Source organism: Macrobrachium nipponense, chromosome 13 (assembly GCF_015104395.2).
Source record: "Macrobrachium nipponense isolate FS-2020 chromosome 13, ASM1510439v2, whole genome shotgun sequence".
Taxonomy (NCBI): domain Eukaryota; kingdom Metazoa; phylum Arthropoda; class Malacostraca; order Decapoda; family Palaemonidae; genus Macrobrachium; species Macrobrachium nipponense.
Genome location: NC_087206.1, coordinates 42,760,356 through 42,787,673, shown reverse-complemented (window position 1 = coordinate 42,787,673; position 27,318 = coordinate 42,760,356). Strand labels below are relative to the sequence as shown.

Below are 27,318 nucleotides of genomic sequence, written 5' to 3'. Positions count from 1 at the left end.
TAATAACCAGTTTAAATTTATACATTTTATTTATCTGACATCCCTATTTACAAATGTAAAAACACTTTACAAACTTTTTAACATGTTAATGTAATTTGTGCACAAATAGGCTACAAATTCCCTTGTGCTATTAAATGTTTACTTCAAGAGCTTGAAAGTCATCTTTACTTCCAACATGGCTCTAGCAGTAGGCTCTTTATATATATATAAAAAAAATCCTTCAATAATTACCTTTAAATGCCAATGATGTATGTAGCCTGCGTGTTAATAATACAAGTTTGGGGTAACATTGCAAAACCAGATTCTGCGGAGAATACCTTGTCCGTAGCACCTATGAGTTTACATACCAATTGCAACATTGGGATCATAAAAATATATCTAAAGGTAGTATAAGGAAACCAGTGAGAAATTCAAAGAAAATGGAATCCTAAAGTTACTCCAGATCACAGGATATTAAATATACAAATTTCCATATTAAGGACTTTCAAACTAACTTAAAAAATAATGCACATACTAGAAATACAGTATTAGACAATTAAAACTTAACACTTTTGAAGTTAGCACATTAATTCAATAAAAACGACAACTACAATTTTAATGTAAGACCAGACCAGAGCAGGCTTATGCACTTGCTGCGTAACATTATCAAGGGTATTCAAAAGTGTCCACTACACAAATTTAGGAATTCAATTAGTATTTTTGCTCTATACAAAATCATGCTTCCAGCAAGTGAACGTAATTCTGATAACTACCCTCCTTGATAGTTATATTATAAACCAGTGTTAAAATGACAAGCTTTACAAAGTGACAAAGATTAGTTTCTAGCAACCCTCAAATTCAAAGAACCCCAGTAACACTAAACTTAGACTGTTACTTCCATTGTGTTAGGAACATGTTTACAAAGTCCTTAAAGCATATACAGTGTTCCCCCCTTATTCGCGTTCTCCGGATTCACGGACTCACACATTCGCGGATTTTTCTTTGGAACCTATCTAGAAATTATTCGCGGACGGACTCGCCCATTCACAGAATTTTCCGACGACAATAATCAATAATTAGTGTATTTTGATGTTTATTTTCATGACTAAATACATTTTTATGATACAAAAATGATTTACTAATTTTCAAATATTAATTTTGATTAATACTGTATTAGTAAGTTTAATAAGTTTAAATGATATCACATAATAAAAATAATAATTCTCTCTCTCTCTCGAGGGTCAAATATATGATGTTGCCATTCATTGGTCTCTCTCTCTCTGTTATTTGCTGTAGGTATATATTTTTAAAGGTAAAATGTTTAAGATGACTTTAAAATGATATTAATATATAACCTCAAAGATTAATGCAGTAATAGGTCAGTAATTTTAGGTATATTTGAAGTAGGATGTTATTAAAGGTATACATTTGGCATCTGAACTTTCAAGATAGGCAGTTATAAGCATTTTTAGTGGTGGTTTTAACTACTCGTGGAGGTGTCTGGTTCACATCCCCCGCGAATACGGGGGAACACTGTATATCCAATTGAAAACGGAAAAAATGATTTTCATATAAAATACCATAAGCACATTCTATCAAAGGTTACAGAGCAAATAGCATTACTTGACAAGATAGGTTTGTTGAAGTTTCCATCTTGATATATCACAAAAAAAAATAAAATATGATCAACTGTCAATGTCTATACCATACACTAGCATAATTCACTAGAAATGCATAAAGTTTTATTTGAAAGTTGTTAAATCTTCATTTTTCACATGTTCTTCATGGCAATTATAAAATTATATACAATGATTTCTTTCCATCACTATCAACACTTAAAGAGTTAAGCAACTTAGAACAACAACAATGAAACATGCAATGACTTCATGAGATATTCATGATTCTGGATGTAATGAAGTGGCTAATGAAAGCAGACAAATTCCAAAGACTCCTCACTTATACACGCACAAAACAAATGAATGATATACTACCAACTGGATGGTAATCAACTAGGTGTTCTGCCCAAATCAACTACTGTTGTAATTGTAAAGGAGACTGCTCACCATAAACAACAACCAAGTACAATTTCAGTAAACTTAGTATCATTTACAGTATCTAATAATTGCTTTAAGTATCCTGCGTGAAGCAATTTCAGGAATGTGAGGAGTTCAATGTTAAATACTCTACTTAGCTGAATCATCGTTGATGTACCATGAGATGAACTGCAATGCTCACTTCAAGGGTATTAGCAACTTGGCTTACAATCACTGCATACATACGACCCTACCCATGGATTCAGTAGTCAAGCAATCCAAACTGCAAGACACAGTGACAACTTCCTAAAATATAAACAATACAGATGATAATCACAGATACTTATGGCTATTCCATACCTACTTTTTATCATTAAAGCAGTTTTGCAGTTTGTGCTAGGTGACCCTACACATATGCACTAGCTTCAGAATTAATGCAGACAAATGTTCCCTTTTGGTACATAATTTTTGTTTGAAAATAAAAGTTATATTTAATTTTTAATAAAAATATAACTTTTGTCTTAGCACATGACATCTTGTTAACTAATGTGTGAAAATAAGAAATTTGGTTTTATGCAAGTGAATGCCTATGATCCATTTTAATTAAGAAAATATTAAAACTTACAAAATACCCTGTGCTCAAGACCATACAATGAAAGATAGAACTACTTTTAATTAAATTATTTATCATAAATAAATTACAAAATATTTGGGTAGGGTCTTGGGGTTGGACAATGTGGCTGAACCAAAGAAACACTGTCTGCACACATTTATATTCTTGATCTCTTCCTCCATAAAATTATCCTTTTCAAGCTAATACAAAATATACTGCAACTTGATTCAAGAGCATCACAAGGTGTTGCTAGAATATAAACAGCTAACATTGAGATGCTACAAAGTTTGCACTCTGCAATCATTGTGGGACAACTGCCTTTGCATTATCAAATTACAGCAACTAAAGTACTCTTGCACACTGCTGTATGTTATCAGTAGATAAATCAGGAGTGGCCCCTATGATCACCAAGTCTAAAGGGAAGATGGAAGAATTTAGGGCAATTCATGAACTACTTCACTAAATTTCCATTCAACATTTCCCAAAATATACACTTAAACCTCTGTCTGAGGTTAAGCAACATTTGTATAAGGGCTGAATCCCCCTAAAGAGCATTTAAGGCTAATGATATGCTTTCATTAACTGTAAACCAATTAATACTTCCATTCAGATACACTGTCCAATAAACCATGATTTAATTCCTTAGCTACAAATAAAACTATGGGTAACAAAAAAAGGTAAACTCCAACATTTACAACTGTATATATAGACTCTTGAACAAGATTTATCTATTGCCATAAAAGTCTACCATCTTCCTCTTTTCAATATAACAATACAAACAAAAATCTCATCAATGCCTAGAAAAAATCTTGAGGTTTTAGAGAAGGGTACATTTGCGCTTCCTAGGCGGTCGGGGTAGGGGGCACAGAACTGCACGGATAGCTTCATCGAACACAGTCTTCAGGCCTTTCTGGGTGAGGGCTGAGCATTCAAGGTATTTGGTGGCTCCAACTTCCTTAGCCATAGACAATCCCTGAAACATTTTAAATTTAAAGAACTATGTACTCTAGTATTATATTTAGCAAAGTCTAGATCACAGCAGATACAGTTAAAAGAACAAACATATAAAATAAGCATAATACATTGTGACCAAACAGGAACTTTCATTTGTAATTTATTTGTTCAAATGTGCAATTAAACAAATGAGGATCCCAGCAGAGCAAGGGTGCACCACCACCGCGGCCAAAATAGTTACCAGTAGGACATTTTCCCCCAGCTTTCCTCTATGCATCAGTACTTCATATGTGACCTTAGGCTTGAAACATTATGGTCTAATATCCCATAGAAACTTCTGTCAACAGACTTGCTTTCACAAGGGGGCTTCTCCACCACCCCTTTAAACCTGGGTGGTGCGTGCCGGGGGTATGGAGGAGTGAGCATTGGTTCTCTCTCTCTACCTATCTCCCGCTCAGTCTCAGCGACCAATGAAAACGCTCACAGACTAGGCTTGCATATCTATTGGTTAATTTGGCTTGACGCTGCTCTTATCTTCTATGATAAGACAGAGATGCCATCCAATTCTTTCTATTTGTTCCAACCTTTCTATTCTCTCATGCTCTATTATTGTTTTCACTTGCAAGTATTTTCGTAGCAATTAAATATTTTATTTACTATGGCTGATAGTGTTAATAATAATAATCAACAAAATATCATTATTAGTGAAGGTAAATTTATTAACAGTGATACAAGTGAAGTTATTGTTGAGCTGGGAAAATAAACATTGCTAAAAAAAAAAAAATGCTTATACATGCTGAAAGACTCTTAACTTAAAAAAGTAGAAGCCATGTAAAATTGGACCTGCTTGTGCTGATGGGTGTTTTGAGGATGCTACTATGCCTATGATAGAGGCATTGTTGTTTTAAAGAATATTGGGGCATGGAAGACAACGGCCAGCCAGTCACATTTCCAGAAATTAATGGTGTCAGTGCCAATAAAACATCGCAGAATACCTGCTGATCAAAATTCAAGTACACAAACAAATTACTGATTGCAAAAGTTCTACTTTACTTACTCATCTCTTAATTTTATTTCTCTTTCCCGTGTTTATTTTAACTTTACTTTTTTATTCATATTTTGTGTGTGAACACATTAAGTATATGTATGTGAAGTTTATTAAAGATGAACATCCAAATGTAGATATTGTTTCTTTTAATTATTATAGTAGCATGTTTAGGACAGAGTTTAATATTGGTTTCATGCCTTCAGTTCCTGATGCATGCTACACCTCTGATTTTTGCTGTCGGTAAGCAGTTTATTGGCATCAGTGCTGATAAGAAAGCAATCAATGGGGCCAATAAGAGGTTTATTGCCACATACAACATCAGAAATGCCATTTATTATGGGATCCCGCCATGAACTGGGGACTGCCGACTCAGAATTTGTTACTAATTGTAGTTCGTATCTGTTAGGATATTGTGTGTCGTCGCAGGAGTCGGCACTTGGATCCAGCCCAAACAGGTTAGGTGGATTCAACAATTTGGAGAGTAGGGCTCCGGCTCGGTCATCTTGCACTCCTTCCTGCTTGGAAGCCTTACTGGGAGCTACACAGAATCCCAAGTCATCGTTTCAACTTCCCTTGTCAGGGCACGTCCAGTCGGTCTTGCATAAGGTTAACGCCTCTGTTTCAGATCAGGACAGTTCACTTCACTCTAGGGGCTCTACCAAGCTGCTACCCCCCCCTCTTACGAGGCATAGGTGGTACTATGCTACAAACTCTTCCTTTTTGATGTCTCATCATCTAACCCGGATGTCATTCATCTGAAGCCGGGATTGACTTTGGAACAGGTGAGGTTGGTGGCTACATCGTTGTCTCTGCAAGATGCCTCAGCGTTGGAATCTACAGCAGCCTCCATGTTGCAGAGGGTTTCTTGGCTGGACTTCTGGTTTATGGTCATTGCCAAGATAGCTTCTGACAGGTCCCTAAAAGGATTGGAGAGTGCATCCTCTCTTGCCAATCTTGCCAGTTCGTTGCAGTCCAGAGGCAAGGCATTTTCATATATGGCGCACCTAAGCGTTAACTTATGAGCTAACCTTCTGATTAGAAGAGACGCAGCTTTATCTAAGATGGAAGATCAGTTGATCCTGTCCTTGCTGGTGTTGAGCAATGGGGATCTGTTGGAGTCTCAATTTTTGTTCCCTCGGACTGAGCTGGAGGATGTGATAAGACAGGTGCTAGGCTGACACCAAGGACAGATTGGTGCACCAGGACCAACGTCCGTTTCGCTCCTGTTCTTTTAAACCAAGAAGGGGCCCCAGGGGCAAAGGTAAAGGGGGCCGTCACTGGGTTTAGGCACCTCTCCCTCTCCTGTGCCATGGGTGGGGAGGTGTCTGACGGGCCAATGGGCTAAGTGGCAGAGTTATGGGGTGGAGAAGTGAGTGGTAGATGTCCTTCGGGTGGGGTACCTACTGCCATTCAACTTCTCTCCTCTGTTGGACAAGCCATAGTTCAGGATGGCGTATCCTCCAGATTTTCTGAAGTTCTTGGCTCTTTGGGAAGAAGTGCAGAAGATGCTGAACAAGGATGCAACAGAGGAAGTGGTGCGTCCGTCACATCTTTTTGGTGCCCAAGGTGTCAGAAGGTTGGAGACCTGTGATCGACTTATCCACGTTGAATCACAGACACGGTGCAAATTGGAGACTCCCCGTTCAATGTTGGCAGCTGTGTGGAAAGGAGACTTCATGCTGTCAATTGACTTGAGGGACGCATACTTCCAGATCCCTACTCATCCAACGTCCAGCAAGTTCCTTCGCTTCTCTCTCGGGGACAAGATCTTAAAGTTCAAAGTCCTGTGCTTCGGGCTGACCACAGCCCCTCATGTGTTCACAAAGGTCTTCTCTTTTGTATCAGGTTGAGCCCATGCTCAGGAGATCCGTTTGCTGAGGTACCTCAACGATTGGTTGGTCTTAGCAGGTTTCAGGGAAAAGCTGCTGCAGGACAGAAATCATCTGCTTTGGTTTTGTCTGGAACTGGACATCGTGGTCAACTACAAAAAGTCAACCTTGTACCCAGTCAAAGGATTCACTACCTGGGCATGGTCATCGATACTGGGGTTGCAGGACTTTTCCCATCGGATCAGCGGTTGGAGAAGTTGCGAGTGGTGGCACGCAACTTCCCCTCGGAACCACATCAGTCAGCTCATCAGTGGCATGTTCTTCTGGGAGTTTTGTCTGTCTTCTCTTGAGAAGCTGGTCCCTCATGGGCGTCTTCATCTTCGGTCTCTATGATGGAGACGGGGGGAATTCTGGTCTCCAGCGGGGGACTCATCCCTATTAAAGTTCCATCTGTCTCTGGAGTGAAAGAAGACCTTCGTTGGTAGTTTAGACAACCGAAATCTTTTGAAGGGTGTCCCTCTACGTTCTCTCCCACCAGACTTACTTCTGTTTTCAGACGCCTCCCTCACAGGTTGGGGGCCTCATTTAGGCGGCCTCATTGCCTCAGGCGTTTGGAGTTCGGAGGACAAACAGCAGCATATCAACATCTTGGAGTTGAAGGCAACCTTCCTGGGTCTGAAGGAGTTTCGGGAGAAGGTAGAGGGTCATTCTGTTGTTATCATGTCGGACACCACCACTGTGGTCGCCTATGTGAACAAGCAGGGAGGCCTGGTTTCACGTCAACTTCACGCCCTGACTGTCAAGGTTCACCAGTGGGTGGTCAGCAATTTGGTAGAGCTCTCAGCCAGGTATATCCCAAACAGAATGTAGTCGCAGACAAACTCAGTTTTCGGGATCAGTTCCTAGGCACAGAGTGGTCCCTTCATCAAGTAGTAGCAGACAGGCTCTTCCAGGTTTGGGGGAGACCCATGCTGGACCTTTTTGCGACTCGGTTCAACAGGAAACTGGAGATATTCTATTCAATGGTTCCAGATTCTTCGGTGTTAGCAGAGGACACGTTCCAACCTCCCTGGGACAACCTGTAGGTGAATGCCTTTCCTCCATTTTGTTTGATCCGTCAAGTTCTGAACAGGATGATGAGTTCGCAGGGTCTCAGGAGGACTTTGGTAGCCCCTCTGTGGCCTCAGGCGGAATCTTTTCCAGATCTGCTGTCATTGTTGTCAGAGGTTCTGAGAGTAGAATCCCTGTCCCACCACGGTTGGAAGCTATCAAGTATCTCCTCTGAGCGAGAGACTTTTCTCAGAGAACAGCAGGGCATATGTCCCGCAGTCTCAGAAGGTTGACCTCTGCGGTTCACCAAGGTGAATGGAAGATCTACTGTGATTGGTGTCGTAAACAGGGTTTTCCTCCACTCGCAACCTCTATTCAGCAAATAGCAGACTTTTTAACCTTACTCAGAGATGAGAAACGTTCAATGGTTCCAGATTCTTCGGTGTTAGCAGAGGACACGTTCCAACCTCCCTGGGACAACCTGTAGGTGAATGCCTTTCCTCCATTTTGTTTGATCCGTCAAGTTCTGAACAGGATGATGAGTTCGCAGGGTCTCAGGAGGACTTTGGTAGCCCCTCTGTGGCCTCAGGCGGAATCCTTTCCAGATCTGCTGTCATTGTTGTCAGAAGTTCTGAGAGTAGAATCCCTGTCCCACCACGGTTGGAAGCTATCAAGTATCTCCTCTGAGCGAGAGACTTTTCTCAGAGAACAGCAGGGCATATGTCCCGCAGTCTCAGAAGGTTGACCTCTGCGGTTCACCAAGGTGAATGGAAGATCTACTGTGATTGGTGTCGTAAACAGGGTTTTCCTCCACTCGCAACCTCTATTCAGCAAATAGCAGACTTTTTAACCTTACTCAGAGATGAGAAACGTTTGTCCGTTCCTACCATTAAAGGCCACAGGCCAGCCCTGAGTTTAGTGTTACGCCTTGGAGGTCTCAACATCTCCTCGTCCTGGGAACTTTCCTTGCTAGTTAAGAGGTTTGAGCAGTTGAGTTCTCCTAGGGAGCTCAAGCATCTGACATGGGATGTTTCCTTGGTTCTAAAAAGCTTCACTAAGGGTCCATATGAGCCTTTGCGTCACTTATCTGACAGGAACTTGATACTCAAGACCGTTTTCCTCCTGGCTTTGGCATCTTCAGAGAGGGGTAGCAGAGCTCTACAGTCTGGGCTGTGATGTGAAGCACATCAGGGGTTGGGGGTCAGTGTCCTTTGAATTTGTCCCGGAATTCGTGGCCAAGACCCAAAATCCCTCTGTGCACGATGATAGGTTCACTTCATTTTCCATTCCATCACTGAATGACTTTGTGGGTGGTGATGCTCAAGAGCTTTTGTTGTGTCCTGTCCAAGCCCTATGTTGCTATCTTAAAAGGACACGGCACCTAAGGCCAGGCTGGTGCAGACTTTTTGTTAACAGGATATATAAAGAAAGAGGTGTCGAAGAATACTATCTCTTTTTGAAAATAGGAAACCATCAGACAAGCATACTTGACTCTTGAAGATTCCTCTACCATGTCTGTGCGGGGTAGAGCAAGTGACGTTAAGGGTTTTGGTCCCTCTTTGGCTTTCAAAAAGAACTTGGCTGTACATAGAGTGCTGAGCGCTGGTACTCGTTATGCCAGTCCAAGTTCACCTCTTTCTATCTTAAGGATGTTGCCCACAGATCTACAGACACGTTTTCCCTGGTTCCTGTGTAACTCATAGTTGCCCTTAACAGGGCACTTTTGTATCTTACCTAAGATGATTGTGTGGATGAGAGAATGAGTGAGTTGGCTGGTCTCTTTCTTTCTCTTGTACCTTTCCTTCTTCCTCCGGGCAGGTTAAGGAATAGACACATCATTCACTGGACTGGTCTGATACAGGTGAGTAAGGCAGTCATACTAATAGTGTGGTCACTTGGTATACAAATATCCAACCCTCTATTCAGTAGCATATGCTCCATTCCTTGGCAAGGGGAAGTTGGGAGCGGTAACAAACCCTGGTGTGTTGGTTTGCTATTGGACAGTCAAAGTTTCTCTTTGGTTCCCTATACAATGATTCTCCTATATATCATTGTATGTCACTAAGTGTCTGGGTAGTTAGATTTCAATTTATCTAGCTTCTCACAGGCTTCAGTCCCTCTCCGGAAGTTATTTCTTCTGGAGCTGGACTGGTGGGTAGGCCCCCAGCCAGTTTAGGATGTCTTGTACCTCCCTCCAAGTATGAGTCTATCCTATTGTTAAGACCGAAGGTTTGTTTGTCATGAACAAATGACAAATTTTCTAAGACAATTTGTATTTTTCATAGCTACAAACTTGAGGTCTTAACATTTGTACTGCCCACCTCTAGCTGCCCCTCTGTCTGCTAAGAAATCCTGAGTTGGGAAAGACTGACGCGGTGGTGTATGTGCGTGGTTCTTGACCACTCTTCACCCGATATACGCACACATTGCCAGATCTCACAAGATTCCTTGGTTTCATCTGCAATTTAACCGGATCTAGCTAGGCACTAAAAATGATCCTATTGTTAAGACCGAAGGTTTGTAGCTATGAAAAATACAAATTGTCTTAGAAAATTTGGCATTTTACAAAATAAAATCACATTAATCATTAGAAAAAACATGTAGTATACTTGGTAAAAGTAGCATATTTTTATGAGTTTCTTGGAAAAGGGTTGTAAATATTCACTTTCAACTTCAAAAATAGTTTTTTTTATTTTTTTCTCACATCATGTGCATTTGCATATCTTCCTCTTTTCATTGATGTATTTTTTCTTTTAATTCACTAACCTTAAAGTTTGCCCAGTCTGGGGTGTGCTTAATATACATCTAGCCTGTCCTAAAAGGGTTAGGACTTGATTTTTACTGATGGTTAAAGACTAGACCTATACAATATTCATTAAAGACTGGACCTATCGAATATTCAAGTAGTATACTGTTCTACATTCACTGCAACAATGAGGACTATTCATCAAATACCAATGGGTCAAACAAGTACAGCCTACTTGTAGAAACTATACTTTAATGTGGTTACTTTTTTGGTTTGAAGAACGACAAAATCCAACAATGAGTTTACACATCTGAAATCGTTCTGATAGTACATTATTAGACAAAGCCTGCTACATTTCATGTCTACGATCTGCTCTCACAGTGTGCTTATAGCCAAATGCTGCCTTATACAACACAGGCCCACATTATTTCCGCCTTCAGCTTCAATGCTGATCATCCACTCTTTTTATTTGATATATTAAAAGGACTACATAGCTGAAAGCGTACATTTTACGCCAATGACCACCACTTTGCCCTTATATTATTATTATTATTATTACAGTACGTAACCTAACTAAAAAATAGAATTATTTATTTAGCTCTCACAGGGCTGGCCCAAAGGTTTTGTCTTTAATGATAAGGAGTAGATTTATAAAAAAAATTTTATAATTAAGTTAATTAAAAAAGATGGAGACTTTGACAAGACTTCTTTGATTGATGTTTCCAAAGCCTGACATTCATTGCTCATTATATTTTAGACTACTACACAAAAATGTTCAACTTTTAGTGTTACTTTACATTCTGTACATAAAAGGATTGGATCATGTGGGATGTTCATCAAATATCCAAGGGTCAAATGAGTGACCAATTCTACACAGATTCAAAATTAATGGCATGGTCCTTTTAATATACAAAATGACAAATTCTCGATTCAAGCACTAGCCTTGATCTCCGTCAATTTGTTACTAATAGTTCATTTTTGCATGAATTCTACAATTATAGATTATGTGTAATGGGTTTACACACGTTTCATAATAAATAATGGGAATATCTGTTTCATAATAAATAATGGGAATATCTGAGTGTGATCTTGTCATTGTAGTTCCAGCTTTAGGTGCTTCATCAGCATCTTCATTTTCTTTATGTCTACATGGCCCGGAATCCATTATATTTCTACATTTTTACCATCTTCACATAATTTGACAAGTAGTTGTTATTAATATTAATGCAGACAAGTGCACTAATTCTCTTACTTCTCACAAGGCTGTCCCAAAGATTAGTCTTTTTCAGTAAGTTGAAATTTTATCAAAGTAAAACTTTTTAGAGTTCTGTGGTTACAAGGCTTTTCAAATATATTAATCAGAAATTATTTCCTGGTTTATAATGCATGTTCTGGGGTTATGACGCTGATCTGACAGAAGAAATATGACTGCAAGGCAAAATAACCAATATTTGAAGTGTTTTTTTAATGAAAAATGCAATAAAAAGGTAGTTTGCATAGTTTTCAATACATACACCCAAAGCATTAAAAGCAAGGTTTTCTTAGGATTTTCGATGATGTTTCAGTTTACAATAATTTTCACCTTACGACATAGCACAAGAACAGAACCCCTGTCTTAAACCAAGGACTGCCTGTAATGGGGTTAACTCCAAGGACTGACTGTAATGGGGTTAACTTAAAATTATGAAGATTCTAACAGTATTTCTTTGATTAATTTGTTCTCAAACCTGGACAATCACACAAAAATGTTAAAAACTTAAAGTGTTTCTCTATATTTTTTATGTACTACATGGATCAGATTGTGTGGGCTATCCATCAGATATCCAATAACACAAAAGGAAGGAGGGAGAGAGTGCTACTAAGCATAGAGGACTACATCAACATTGAGAGCAGAGCACTGGGGCAATCTCTGAAAACCAATGAAGATGAGTGACTAAAGAGTGCATGGGAAGGACTGATAAAAGACAAAGACCCAGAAATATATAAGACTGTAGATTCTGTCAGGATCTACTCAATATATAGTGGTAGGTCAGCAGGGAGTCAACGGCTCACCGATTTTTCATTGGTTGGTGGTGCAGTGTGTTCCTCCTATTGGTTGGAGATACTTCTCGTCATTGAAGGTCACACTGTTGCAACCTGGCAGACCGTCAAGGCTGCTGGGCTGCTTGTCTCGTCTGGTATTCTTGGGTTGGGGGTGTTGCTCAGTCTGGTATTATTTATATTATTATTTATATTCATATGGCTTTTTAAGTTGGTGGGGAGGAAGGGCACTTCCTGTGTCACATTCAGTGAGGGCTTTTCTTGTTGTACATAAGGCGTGCCTTGAGCAGTCGTTAATGTTGCTGCTCAGGAGCCCTCCCTATTATCTTAGTAGTCTTCATAGTACCGCCGCAGAAGATGGCTTCCTGGTGTGCTGTCATGGTATGGCTTTTAATTGCTCCTTCTTGTGCATGGCAAGAAATCCTCTTGGACAGTTTCATATCAACATAAGAGTTGGGACATAGTTCCGCGGAACCGTCTTTAATCCCCTTATCTAAACAGGAGATTACTCCCGAAAAGTCTGCAAAGGCTTCCTCATTCAACATTGCATAGCTCTTGAGTTTATGTCCCAAGGCTCCTACTGTCCAGTCCAGGAAACTAAAAACTTCAAATACCCTAAAGATATTTTTAGTTAAGTGGTTTAATTCTGACGCCGTAACATGATCTTGGCCAAGTTGAAAGCCGATCTCCTCACCAAGTCAATAAGCACGGAGAAGTCTCCCTGGGCGGAGGCAGACACATCCAAAGAGAGAGCTTCTCCGGTTTCCTAACATAAATGTCTCATTGAAAGACGAGGAGGAGGGAAGCAGAAGTTAACTTTGCCTTGATCCCTCTTATCCTCAAGCCAAAGGTTAATTTCCTTCAACACTTTTCGAGCCAAAAAGGACAGTACTAGTTTTGGTAATTTCCTGGAGTCTTCCTGGTTCTCTCTCATGTAAGAAGACACTGGCGAGTACGGATCCGAAAAATTTTCTACAAAGTAAAAAAGTAAGGCTTTGTAGGCAGTGAGAGAAGACTCTTTATCCTCCTCTTCTCCTTTCTCTTCTTCGGTTGAAGAAATTGGTGATAAAGTCTCTATAGGTTGGATCGGGGCGCCGCAGATTGAAGAAAGCCCAAAATACTGTCTAACTTATTCTGGATGGCTGACAGAGAAGGATTGGGGGCAGCCACCACCTGAAATCCTGTTGGTAAGCCCAAAGCTGAAATTGATGACATAGACTGTCTGAGCATTTCATACTGGTCCCTCTGTGCTTGGTTGGATGTATACCTGTGGATGCTCAGGTGCTAGTGGGCGCTCAGGCGCTTGTGGATTTTCAGGCGCTAGTGGACGCTCAGGCGCTAGTGAATATTCGGGCAATAATGGACGCTCAGTCGCAACTGTATTCCTGGGCGCCAGAGGACGCTCGGGAGCCAAAGGTTGTTCTAGTATTGCCGCAGAAGTTACGGGCGCCACATGCTGCTCTGGTGTGCGGGCAAACTGTGGCGTCAATGGGCACTCTGGAGTTGGTGGGTTCTCATACTCCGAACGCTGAACCTGTCTCCCAGGAGTCTCATGAATTACAAGAGAGACTGATGGGAGTCTTACCTGTCCTTCAGCCTTAGAGGTGTGGACCGGTGCTTAAGAAATCTCCAGAAGTTTACTTTTCCCCTCCGAAAGTCTGCCAGAGGAAGACTTTCTTGACGACGACTTAGACTTAGAGGATGTGATCCTCTCACTACGACATCCCTCTCCTGCCATATCCTGAGAGAATCTCCCTGGAGAGTCCCAAAAACTACACGAAGGCTGTTCTTTTCGGAAAGGGCTAGCCTTTTTACAGGGGACTGGAGAGGGAGACAACTTACGAGCCCTCCTTTTCAATGGACGGGACTCAGTCACGGAAATGCCACTGGCGCCTGGGAGAAGACTTGCCGGAACTGGAAGCACCAGACGAAAGCGGTACTCCTTTAGAGACGCCTGTTCAATGGGGCTCTGTTGCGATCTGGGATTTGTCAACAGAATCGCCTGAAGGGGCGACTGCTCGTGGGCAGAACCCACTGACCTCCCTTGGGCTACCAGTATGCCTCCTCCCAGGTTCTGGGGAGTTTGACAGGGACCTTTGCCTAGGAGAATCAGTGGGCCGAACAGCCACCTCCTCCACAACACTTGCACTTGCACTCACTTCACCACTTACCTTGTCCATTAGGGTTTTCACAGATGCTCCTAATTTCTCCATTGCTTGGAGCATGATTGAAAATTTCTTATCTACTCTTGCCTCTAAATTGGCCACAGCATCCAGTACCGGTGTGAGAGAGCCAAGATTAGGACTGGCAATGACAGGTGGTGGGAAAGGTTCAGAAAGAGACAAATTATCATAAGACAATTCCTGGCTAACTGAGCTTTTTGCTTTAGCTCTAGAAGCTGCTTTTCTCTTTTTATCTCTCTCTAACTTGTTTGTGTAACTAGTCAAGATCTTCCAAGTTCTTTGATCCCAATTAATACATTCCCCACATGTACAAGTCTGTCCCCTTCAACCTGTGCAAACTGAATGTGGATCATTACCAGCTTTAGCAATCCTAGTATTGCAGCCTTTACTGCAATACCTAATCCCAAATGTACTAGTGTCTGACATTATGAAGACCAATTCAAACTAGTAAATTTTGGTGCAAAAATATTTAGAACTATTTGAATTCCTAAACAGCTAAAACCCCCGAAAACAAAAGTTACGAATATTCAGAGTACTTCATCAAATAACTCCAACAATGAGCGACGGTAAAGAATTCCAAAAATTCCGCTGACTACTGAAAACTGTGTTAACAGTACCAGCCAGCAGAAACAACTGATTTTCGTATGGTGTTGGTTCCTCACTCCCCCGATAGTGGGCGGGGCGGGGGAGGGGGGGGGAATCACCTGACCAAAACAAACTAGCACTACCGCGAATTTCAAAAATAAAAAATTCTAGCTGCCAACGGTTTTAGAAACTATAGCTATGTAACTACTTGGTAAGTTGCACACATAAAATTATGGGTTCCAGTTCTTTGTCGACTTTGGTAGGGGTCACATTATCTCTTGACGATTTTCTTCAATACAGCCTCATCCTCAAAGTGATGTGCGTGTATTCTTGCCTTATAATACAGCTTGATCTTCTCATGGGGCTTTTTTCCATAATGAACAGCGACTTGCAAAGAGAATCTTGTGTCATGCTCAGGAGGGTGCCATTAATTGCCACGCCCTCACCAGCCACAACCAGACTCATTCCAAGGATAGTATTGTCCACAATACTACGATCTTCAGAAGCCCCCCTGACCTGAGACATCTGCGCTGCTGGAAGCGCTATTCATTTTGGAAAAAAACCCACTCTGAACACGATACAAGAAGCTTTCCACCTTCCCATGAGCTTAAGACGGAACTTGACCCCAGAACCAATGATATTTAACAAATAATACCAGCAGTAATACCACAATATTCCCAATGATGACCCCCCGATAAAGGAAACACCAACAATAACACCAGGAATGACATCATAGAGCAAAGAGCCAAAGAAAATGCAACTCCCCATGACGTCAACCGAGTGCTGAGACAATCATCAAGGCTACGCCAGAGAAACTATCAACTCCAGCAACTGTCTTGAGGCAGCGAGTAAGCAGCCAATAGCAGACAGTCCTGAGTATGCAGCCAATCAAAAATCACCTGGAAGATGACCACCAGAGCCCGAGTCAAAATGTTGTGAGGAAACAAAAGAGAGAGAGAGAGAGAGAGAGAGAGAGAGAGAGAGAGAGAGAGAGAGAGAGAGAGAGAGAGAGAGAGAGAGAGAGAGAGAGAGAGAGAGAAACAAGATTGATGTATTTCTCATGCAGAATAATAATCGTCCCTTGAATCCTCTGGTTTTGACAAGTCCTCCATTGGCATATTGCCTGCCAGTCTAAGCAATACTGAAAAATCAACAATAAGGAGATTTGAGAAAGTCCTGTATGAAATTAACGCAGCTGAATCAGCCAATAATAATGATAATAACTTACTGTGATCAATAAGTCACATTTCTAAGCTCATAAGCTCTCCTGAGGGATTTGTCCTTAAATGTGAGGTGAAAACTGTAGTAAGATAATGTTTATGAAGTTGTAAATGTGTGATAAGAGGCTAGAGTCAAAGGGCAGAAAACAATAGTTGAGGGTGAAAGGATGCTCCAAAGAGCCTTGAGTACCACTTGCAATGGAATGGGTGTAAACATAAAGGTTTACCCAAATCATTCACATTATACCAAGCAAAACCTAGAGCAAAATCTAACAGGAAACTTCATTGCTATAAACAGGTCAAAGGCAGACAGACTGGTTCCTCAAGAGCTTACCTGAGGATAAGAAATAGGAGTGAGTTTCTTGTCTTTCAACTTATCTAAAGTTTCTCTATCATCTCGTAAATCAAGCTTCGTTCCAACCAGAATGATGGGAGTATTTGGACAATGATGGCGCACTTCTGGATACCACTGAAAGTAATATTTGTATTATTATAAAAAAAAACATTGCTCACAGATACATCATGAGGAAAAAATTTAACTCTTAAATAAAAGATCTTAATTGGTCCCTTAATGCATAGCAGTCTAGTTCAGGTATAGTATTCAAAAATAAAAATGACTCATTCTGTAAACATGGAATAGCACCAAGGAAGCTTGCTTATGGGAGTATGTAATACTAAACCAAAACACACACACACACACACACACACACTAAAAGGAGCCAATAAAAACACCAAATTGTAGACAGTAAACACCACTATATTTCAAAGACCAAACCGTCTCTCTTCAGGCAAGTGAGGGATGAATAGTTACAGGAAGAGCGGTACGTATTTACACCCAGAGGTCACAGGTCAGCCGTTAAGTCACTTTGGTCAACAATTTCTCTTTAACCTTCTTAATTGCTGGTTGGAGGAAGATTTTATCTATAATATCTAAGTCCCCAAGACCTTTTTGAGATATTCATTGTATTTCTTTGTTTAATCAAAGTTGATTATACCACCCGGCTTTTGCACCGACATGCTGTTATTAAGTTATACATGACAAATTCCAGTTTATTCTGTGATTACGGTTATTTATGTGGTTAAAAATGGCTGAGCTCTGTTGTTCATTCCTAACTGAACATTTATGTTATATTAATCTATGGGGGAGTGATTTACCTGTAAAACCAATGTAAAATTGGTCACAATCAAGGTAAGGGATTTCGTATTCTCCTGAGTCTTTGGGGATTGGCTCTGTTGGATGTTTAATCAGGGATTTGGCTAAGGTATTATGGTAGGTAAAAGCAAAAAGGTTAGAGTTCCCAAGGGTCTGTGTCAATGTCTTAATCCTGTCCAGGGGTGGGATATTTATTTTATTGTTGGACATCTCTCTAGTCTTGTTTTGAGGGAGATGGTAGATTATGTTCACCTTTATGAATTGCTTTCTCAATTATATGGTTAAAGTACTTTAAAGATGACAGCTGCTTACACATTAGTTCAAATTCCTTTTCCAGGAAATTCCGGGGACAAATCTGCAAGGCTCTTTAAGAATAAATTGCTGGCTATGCCAATTTTGATAGAAGTGTCATGATAACTAAAATAATGAATGTATGAAAGTGAAAATGTTGGTTGTCTGTATATGGTAAATTTGTATTCTGTTGTCTTTCTAATCATGAAACATCAAGAGAATAAATTTTGTTGTCTGTTTCCCATTCAACTTGAAATTTTATGCTGATCACAAATGCATTTCATTTTGAAAAAAATTACAGTAGTTGAAATTGCCCCATATATTATCCCAAAATGTTAAGATACCATTTACGTATCTCATCCAAAGCATGTATTTAGGTTTTATTGCATTTATTTATTGAGATTTAACTGCATTTATTATAATAGTTTCAAAATATTCCTTGTATAGATTTGCCAAAACAAGACTTAAAAGGGCTACCCATACTGCACCAGAATTTTTTTTTATAGGAGGACTCCCAGAATGAAACACGTTATTGGATATATATAATTCAACTAACTTTACAATTTTATCTAGGGGCCAATGAGAAATTATCTGAATAGTGGGCTAATTTTTCCCTCCAAATTGTAGAATGTCCTGTAATACTGGTGCTTTGGTGAATAGGGAACCAACAACTAGGCTTAAAAGTTTTATGCTGTGAAGTGGTATATGAGCTTCTCTGAATTTGGGACAGAAAGTCTTCAGAATGTTTAATGTGACTGGGGGAAATTTTATACTTGGTAGCTCTGGCACATGAGATAATGGGTCTGAATGGAAAATTATCTTTGTGAGAAATGGGAAGGATATACACGTAAGGTATTTTTGGGTTAATGACTTTAAATTTCTCCAGTAGTTCAATGCTCTTTTTGTCTTTGCCAATTCATCCTACTTTTCTGAAAAAATTCTGTGGGGATGTCTTGGGTCCTTTTTTTTTTCAAATTGTCCTAAGAGGTGAAAATTGTGATTGGGAGTTGCTTACCAACCAAAAGCAATTTCTGTCAGAATTTTTAGTTAAGCCTGGACCAAAATTAATTTTTGGTTTTTAACAATGCAGTGTACTAGATCTTTATTTTTTATGCCTTTACTCACGACATGAATGTTACTACTATGAGATTCACTGATAGTGTCCCGGCGTTTTTCCGGAATAAAATCTTATCCAAGTATACCCTGTGACACTGTCACAGGGTATCTTACATCCCTACCAAATTTTTTTTACTGTATTCTGTATTACGAAAGTTGCATAATTCTGGTAATTATGGGTAACACCGACTCCTTGTAGACATCGCCAGGAAACTCAGAGGAATGTCTTTCGAAGATATAATGACGTAACTTATGACATCATTGACATCATTAACTTGCATCCTTCTCGATGGATAATTGGCTATTCATGAAAGTCTCCACCTCTGGCAACACTGTAATACAACCAATACTCCTTGTTTACGCTTTGTAGTAGTATTAGTAGTAGTAGTAGTATATAGGATTTATGCCAAGAGGTCAAGTGCTAGAATCTTTGAAGAAAAGCGTTTCCACAAGTAATCCGAGAAATTACTTTCTCTCACTTTCTCCCTTGAAAAATTATATAATTAACAATATATTAACAAAGTGATGAAAACTTTTGTATTTGTCATAACTCCTTTCATATTTTTCCTAATATGACAGTGACAATCATTGTAATAAATAGACAACTGCATAGGATTAGATTGGATTGTAGAATTTAGACTTCAAGACAAGCACTGGGACCTATAGAGGTCATTCAGTGATGTATTATATAACATGATTTTTTTTTTTTTTTTTTTGTGTGTGGGGGGGGGGTAGCAGGTTTTAATGTTGTTCCGCAAGTTATATTTTACTAAGAAATCAACAACTATTGCTTTATAGAGCATATATAATTATCTTTCTGCACCTTATGGAAGTTAACAAATGACAAAAACTTGATAGCCTTAGATGTCTGGGTGCACTCCTTACCCAAAAAAGGGCCCTATTATTCATCTACTGGTTCAAGCTTACTTAGGTTTGCTACAGGTCTCCTCACTTCTAAACAAGTGTGCAAGTCGAATCACAAAAGCTGTCCTGCAACCACAGGGACTTATCATAGCCGCCATTCTTGAAGCCTTGACAAGGTACAAATATTCATTCAGAATATCAGAGACAGCTGTTTGTTGTCATCACCTTGTGGGAGGAGCCGGGACGTCATGTTTACGTCACATATAACTTTGAACCCATATATTAATGTGTTCCGCCACTGGCTTCAGCTGCTTCATTTTACTCTTATGAATATACTTTTTCCTAATATAAGTACGTAATAAAGAATGCTGCCCAAAATTAGGTAGGGATGTAAAGTATACTATGGCTGAGTAATACCTTTGTCAAATGCACAGAAAAAGAAGTTAATCCAGAAAAACACTGGGACAAAGTTTCTGAATCTCACTTTAGAGAATAAAACAACACAATACTGTATGCAAATACAAAATTTGTTATAGTTAGTGCTTACATAATGCAATACAAACTAGTTGTCTGTATTTCTTGTGAGCCTGGCAAGCTCATTATCCATGCTGTCAACCTTAGTACAGAGCGACTGTTGCTGACACCGCTTTCCATTGATAAATGTTCCGTTATTCAAGATACACAGTTCAGAGTATAAATATGAGATATTATACAAATCTTTTTGTGTAAAAGTACATGAACAGAATACATACTAGATGAAGCACTGTGTGAGGAAAACTTCTAGATGAAAGTGCAGGATTAATAAAGGATACATATCCTGCTCATTAAAAATGCTTACAAAAACAGCATTTGAAAAAACTACAGACACTCAAGATAGACATGATGTGCCCTGTAAACACACACACACACACACACACACACACACCACACACACACACACACACACACACCACACACACACACACAAAAGTAACAAAACTAATAGTACAGAACAACTGAAATGAAGCACACAATATACACAGTCATCACCAAAGATAACTAGACAAATTTTATACTCATGAAAGAAATAACACTAAATCAATCTCCTTGCATCTCTCATTCATAGCTAAGCAGGAGTGGGTGGAAAATAACACCCAATCTCTCATTCATAGCTAAGTAGGAGTAGGTGGAAAATAACACCCATTCCTAGTCCACCTAAGGTGAATTTGGAAAATTATGATACGCAAGTCTCTGTCTGACAAAAAAATAGTCTAGTAACTACGAAAGGTTCTTGATGTTGAGTCCATTACAACAGGATTACTGTATAATGTATCTGTCAATACTGTGCTATATTTCATGTAACAAATAAAACATTTCCTCCGAGTAGAAATATGAATGTAACAACAAACACTAACAATATAAAGGTGACTCTCTGACATATACACCACTGTATATAATTGAACAATTGATAAAGCATTTTTTTAAAAATCACAAATTCTTGGTAATTTGTATTTTTTCTAGCTATACTTACCCCGAACTACCTTAATAAGAGAATCCTGGATGTCAATCCGGTACTGACCAGAAAAATCTGGTAATCCCTTCCACACCTAGCCAGGTACATGCCCCAAGGGTCAATGGCCATAAGACCCACGACCTACGATCTCAGTGCTTTCCGCTCCTTAAGGTTCCCGCCCTAAGGTACTCGGAGACGGTAGGGAGGGCCTGAAACCTAAGTAGTTCGAGGCAAGTATAGCTAGGAAAAATACAAATTACCAAGAATTGGTGATTTGCTCCGATGCCGTATACTACTTACCTTGAACTACTACTTTAATAGGAGCATTATCCTTTGGGAGGGAGTGAGTAGCTTAGGGGGGAATGAACCCAGAGGTTGGTCTAAAGGCTTACCCGTTGGAGTGTCCGCCAAAGGTGCTGGCTGGTATGGAAGGGTAACCCGGAAAGTGACAACAATAAGGCAATGGTTTGCACTTCTAAAACCCATCTTATACCCTCTGTCTTACCTGAAGGCTCGTTGGGTCCTATGAAAACTTGCCAGAGACCCAGGAAGACGATAAAGAAGGAGGATGGAAGGGTGAGAAAAGGAGGATACAAATTCATACTACCACTCACACCCCTGGAGTCTTATGCTCAGTGGAGGTCTAGATCTGCTGTTGGCCAGCCACCACTGGCCTAATTTCGAACGAATCAAGTGATTTACGGGTGCAGTCCCTCAGGTAGCAAGCCGTAAAAGTGGACTGTCTGTTCCACACTCCAACCCCTTAGGACCTGGCTGACCGCTATGTTCTTCGAGAAGGTTAGGATGCTCCAACGCCCTAATGTCTTGAGGCCTGGCTTTCTTTGGGGGAGGCATACCCACTCCTTCGTAGGCTCACCTGATCATTTCCCTTAACCAGAAGATGATGTTCTTCAAGACCGCATTCTTCTCCCGGCCAATGGAAACGAACAGGTTCCTAATAGCTGGCCTGAACCAGGCTGTCCTACTGAGGTACTTCCTCACTACCTGGACCGGACACAAGAGCAGGTCCTGAGGATCGTCTGATCTTGCTATGGCCGGGATCGAGAACTCTACGAGCTTGTCTTCCACGATCGAGGGGTTCTGAGTCTTAGCCATGAAGGAGGGTACATACTGAAAGGGAAGCTCTTTCCAACCTTTCGAGTGGGAAACCTCGTAAGATAGGCCATGCAGGTCCCCTACTCTCCTGGTGGAAGCCAATGCCAGGAGGAAGACGTCTTCAGTGTCAGCTCTCTGTCAAGGATATCCTTGACGGGTTTGAAAGGGGGCTTCTTCTGGGAATCCAGCACCCTAGCGACGTCCCACTGCAGTGCCTTCAAGGCACTGGGGGGAGACTGTTCAAAGCTCCTGATTAACATCAAAAGGTGCCTGGAATTCCCCAAAACCAAACCTTTCAGGAGGAAGACTTGGCCTAAGGTGGCTGATTCCCTTCACAGCTGCTACCGAGAGGCCTTTGTCAAGTCTCAGGTGTAGCAGGAAGTCCGCTATGTGGGGAATCTTGGCCTGCAGAAGCTTGAGAACTCTTCCTCTGCATCAGTTCCCAAAAGCTGTTCATTTGGCCTGGTAGACAGCCGCTGGCGACTTCCTCAGGGGAGCTACCCTCGGAGAGAAGCCCTCCTTACTCAGCAGTCGCTTGATAGTCTCCACCTGTGAAGGGATAGAGCTGGGAGACCTTCGTGAAACCTCTTGAAGTGGAGCTGTCTTAGAAGGTCTGGCCTGAGGGGCAGCTTCCAGGGGCCTTGCACCGTTAGGGCCTGGCGCTCCAAGAACCATTCCCTGTCTAGCCACATGGGGACCACTAATGTTAACTGAGTTCCTCTTGAATTTCTTAGGTGGTTTAGAACCTGCCTGATCACTCCAAAGGATGGGAACGAGTATATGTCCAACCCATCCCACGGGTGTTGGAATGCCGCTGCTGGGTCGGGCACTGGGGTGCAGAATACTAGGAGCTTGGTATTTAGCTTCATTGCAAATAGGTCCAGGGAGGGTGAGCCCCACATCTCAATTAGTTCTGTCGCTACCTCGGGGTGGAGGGATTATTCCAACCCTATCACCTGCCACTGTCTGCTTAGCCTGTCTGCGATCACGTTTCTCTTTTATGGAATGAAACTCGCTGTCAGGGTCATGCTGATGCTTGCAGCCCACTCCAGGATGGTCTCCGTGAGATCACACAGGTAATGGGACCTCAGCCCACCCTGCTTCTTGGCAAAGGCTACCACCTTGGCGTTGTTATACATCAAAGCCACTGCCCGGTTCCTGATCTTGTGTTTGAATCCAAGCAGGGCTCTCTGGATTGCCAGTAACTCCAGCCTGTTTATTTGTAGCTGTCTCTCCTGTTCTTTCCAGACTCCTTCCCTTGTTTCGACAGCAGGTGAGCTCCCCATCCCTCCTTCGATGCGTCCGTGAACAAGAGCATCTTTGGGGGGAGGTCTGAGTTTCTGAGGAGGGTCCTCTTTCGGCAACCAACCCTCCTTCAGGTTCCATTGGATGGGTCTCAATTTTAGTCTGCCTTGGGGAACTAGCTTCTCTAGGGAGACCAGATGGCCCAGGAGTCTCTACCACTCCCTCACTCGGCCGGGGGAGTTCTGTAGGAATAGCAGAGCTATCTTCAGTAGGTTGGTCAGCCTGTCTTAGTAGGGAAGGCCTTGGCCACCTTCGTATCCAGATCCATCCCCAGGTACACCATCCTGGTGGTTGGGACCAGATGGGAGTTCTTCCAGTTCAGAACTATGCCCAGGACTAAGCAGAAGGCTAGAAGTTCGTCCCTCTGCTTCTGTAAGGTCTCCCATGAGGAGGAAGGCAACAACCAGTCATCCAGGTACCACAGGAGACAGATCCCCCAACTGTGAGCCCAGGACGACATGAAGAAGAGCACTCTGGTGAACACCTGCAAGGTCGTGGAAAGACCGAAGCTGAGTCCTGAACTGGTAGGACTTGCCCTTCCATGTGATCCATAAGTACTTCCTGCTGGATGGGTGCACTGGAATCTCAAAGTATGCGTTCTTGAGGTCCAGGGACAACATGAAGTCCCCTTCCCTCAGGGCTGGCAGGACCGACCTCGGGGTCGCTAACTTGAAAGGAGTCTTGAGGACGAACATATTCAGGGCAGACAAGTCTATGACCAGCTCACCCCCCCCCCCCCCCGAGGACTTCTCCACCAGGAAGAGGTGACTGAAGAACCTGGGGGAGTTGTGTGCCGCCTGTTGGAGGGCTCCCTTCTCCATCACAGACCAAACTTCTGACCGTAAAGCTTCCCTGTGACTGGGGTCCCAGGGCTAGAAGGACCATTTCTCCAGTTCCCCTGTCAGGGGAGGCTTCCCGTCCTGGAAGGGGATCCGGTAACCATCCCTGAGGACTCAAACTGTCCAGGGGTTGGCTCTGTGATCCTCCCAGTTCTGCTAATGATTCAAGAGGCAACTCTCCACCTGTGGCAGGAGAGAGGGAAGGGGCCCTTGCATCTTATTTCCTTCTGGGGAAGCGGCTGTTTCAACCCCTTCAGGAGGCGGTAGGTCTGGGTCTAAAGGAGGAAGAGGAAGATGAGGGGGCCCTGGTGGAGGGCTGAGTCCCTTGTCCCACCCAACCTCTGGATATGGGTTTGAGGTTGGATGAGGAGGGCTGCGCCCTGTGCCTCTGCTGTTGTCTCAGCCGGGGGGGCTTCCTGCGCCCTACGTTGGGCTGGGTGTTTGAAGGAGGAGGCCCTGTACACAATGGAGTCTTGGCTTGCCTTCCTCCATCGTTCCAGGGACTCCTCTATGACCTCTTCAGGGAGGAAGGACTTTCCTGTAAGCGGGGAGTTCCTCAGGGCCTTGGCCTCTCTGTTGGGGAGGCTCCTGGGCAACCTGGCCAGGACAGTGTCCCTCCCCCGGACCCAGTTGGTCCACTGGGTAATGGACTGGGTCGTCAGGAAACTAATTGACACCCCCACCCCCACCCAACAGGACCAATTCCTTGACCTGATCCAGCTCAGCCTCGTCCCGCAAGTCGTGGTCAATGGCGAACCTGGCCACTGGCCCAGACCAGAGGTCGAGCCAGTAGGCTACGTGGACCATAGCCCAAGCTGTGGCCTCCAGCTGGGAAAAGGTGACTGGCCCTGCCAAGAGCCTGTCCTCAGCCTCTCCTCAGAGAGACCTGGAGCGAGGGAAGGAAGGACCCCTTCAACAGACTTAGGGGAAGCCGAGAAGCCCTCAGGAGTGTAGAGCCTCCTCTGCCTGGCCTTGGCAGCTGAGAGGAGTTTGAGGGACTCGTGGGACCTGAAGGAGTTCCTGGGGCCTGCAACTACTTGGTCTATATGGGCCAGGCCTGGATCGTGTTCCCAGCCAGAGGAAGACTCAGAGGCAGCTTGGCCTCCTTTGGACCCCCCAAGAGAAGTCCACAGCTACGGACCTCTTGGCATCAGGAGGTGGGTTGGGCTCCCCCAGATAGTTCTTGGCCATAATGAGAGCTAGGACTCGCCTAAAGGTTGACCCCTCGTCCGTGGTGCCCTGCCCTTCCAAGGCATTCTGGAGCTTGTCCTGGACGAATGCCTCATCTTCACCGTTCTCTAGGGGGCAAGCTGGGGCCGTCATGGGCGGAGGGGGGAAGGTCGGTGATGGCGGGTGGCTCCAACCGAGGCACACTGGTGGGAACAGGTGCTCATCTAGGAAAGGAGCCTCTGACTGAATCAGCAGGGCCGTCATGGGACTCCCACTGGCCCAGGCTTGCACCCCGATCCCGACCGGAGAGGGCGAACCGCTCCGCCTCCTCCGCGGGGCGAAAGGAGGGGGAGCGACACCAAGGAAAGTAGCCTGCATGGCACGCGCGGCCGCCAAGGGGCCCGCTGGTACCGGGAAGGGATCCTCCGAGACCGCAAGGGGAACAACCAGTGGTGGAGCGGAGCAACCCTGTTCATGGGACCGTCACAGGAGCCATGAACTCGGGAGGGGGATTAGCGGCCTGGGGAGGATGAGGGAGAACATGCTTGACCCCTCCAAGCACGGCGCCTCTGCTTTGCTCTATGCCTCCTTATACTGAAGGAACTGTCCGAGTCCGAAGACTCCAAGGAGGAATAATCCTCAGAAGGGGGTGGAGCTACTTCCACCGAGGGCACCTCGGCTCAGGAGAGTGTCCTGGCCATTGGCTCCGACATCACAGGAAGGAGCGGGGGCAGTCCCCAGCACTGAAACTTGTCCTCCCACAGAGGCAATCTGAATGGGGTACAAGGAGTGCCAAATCAAGACTGGGACTGGAACTCCAAAGACTCCATCGGCTTCTGCTGTCTTCTGTGGTTGCCAAACCCCTCGGGGGAGGTCAAAGGGAGCGCAGATGAGGTGGAAAACATACTGACAGCCACCCCAGCTGACGCAGACGGGGCACCCAGCTCCAAGACCGCACGCACTGTAGCGGGGTGAGCCGCACAAACTGTAGCAGGTTGAGCCTCGCTCACCAAGTGGAGTGCAGAGGAAAACACCTCGGCCGACAGAGGGCCCCAAAGGTTGAAACAGGAGACCACACCTTCAGGTCATCATCCCCAGGCAGTACAACCTGTATGGGAGACGAGACACAGTCTCATCGGGCTCTGCAATGGGCAGAGGCCCGGCAACGAACTCACCTTGCTGGGAGGGAACAGGGGAAAACTTCGGAAGCGAAGCTGGCAGGGGAGCAGGTCTAGCCGAAGAGGGCTCTTCTGAGCAAGACTTCTTCACAGGAGTCCTGCCTTATTTCTTCTTCCTCTTGGTTGAGGCCAACATCCATTGGAAGGGAGGGCAGGATACACACTCCGGGCACATGGACTCTGGTGAGCAAGGCCCACCTCGACACGAGTTACACAAAGAGTGGGAGTCTGTCTTCGTAGAAGACAAGATGGCCCCACATGACTTGGCCCCCGAAGGGCCTAGGCAATGGCGTTGAGGAATGTCGGACTCCATGAATGAAGGGCATGCACACACACAAGGGGAGGGGAAACCACTTACACAAGGAAATGCAAAAAGGGGGAATTGGGCTGATACAAGAAAGATGAGCTGACATGTGTGGACGGGTCAGCGACCAGGAAAACACTGAGGTCATAGGTTGTGGGTTGCATGGCCGCTGACCCTCGGGGGCATGTACCTAGCTAGGTGTGGAAGAGA

At 43.2% G+C, this 27,318-nt stretch overlaps 1 protein-coding gene across 2 annotated transcripts in view; it reads right to left on the bottom strand.

Moving 5' to 3' along the window:
- Window positions 1-10: 10 nt before the first annotated feature.
- The window catches only part of LOC135225756 (ras-related C3 botulinum toxin substrate 1), a 266,130-nt gene continuing 238,822 nt past the window's right edge, over window positions 11-27,318 (bottom strand). For both annotated transcript variants that reach the window (XM_064265201.1, XM_064265202.1), the window contains exons 4-5: window positions 16,615-16,749; window positions 11-3,598 (exon numbers count right to left, since the gene is read on the bottom strand). In XM_064265201.1, coding sequence (XP_064121271.1) covers window positions 3,443-3,598; window positions 16,615-16,749 — 291 coding nt within the window. In that variant the 3' untranslated portion in view covers window positions 11-3,442. The remainder of the gene's footprint in view (window positions 3,599-16,614; window positions 16,750-27,318) is intronic.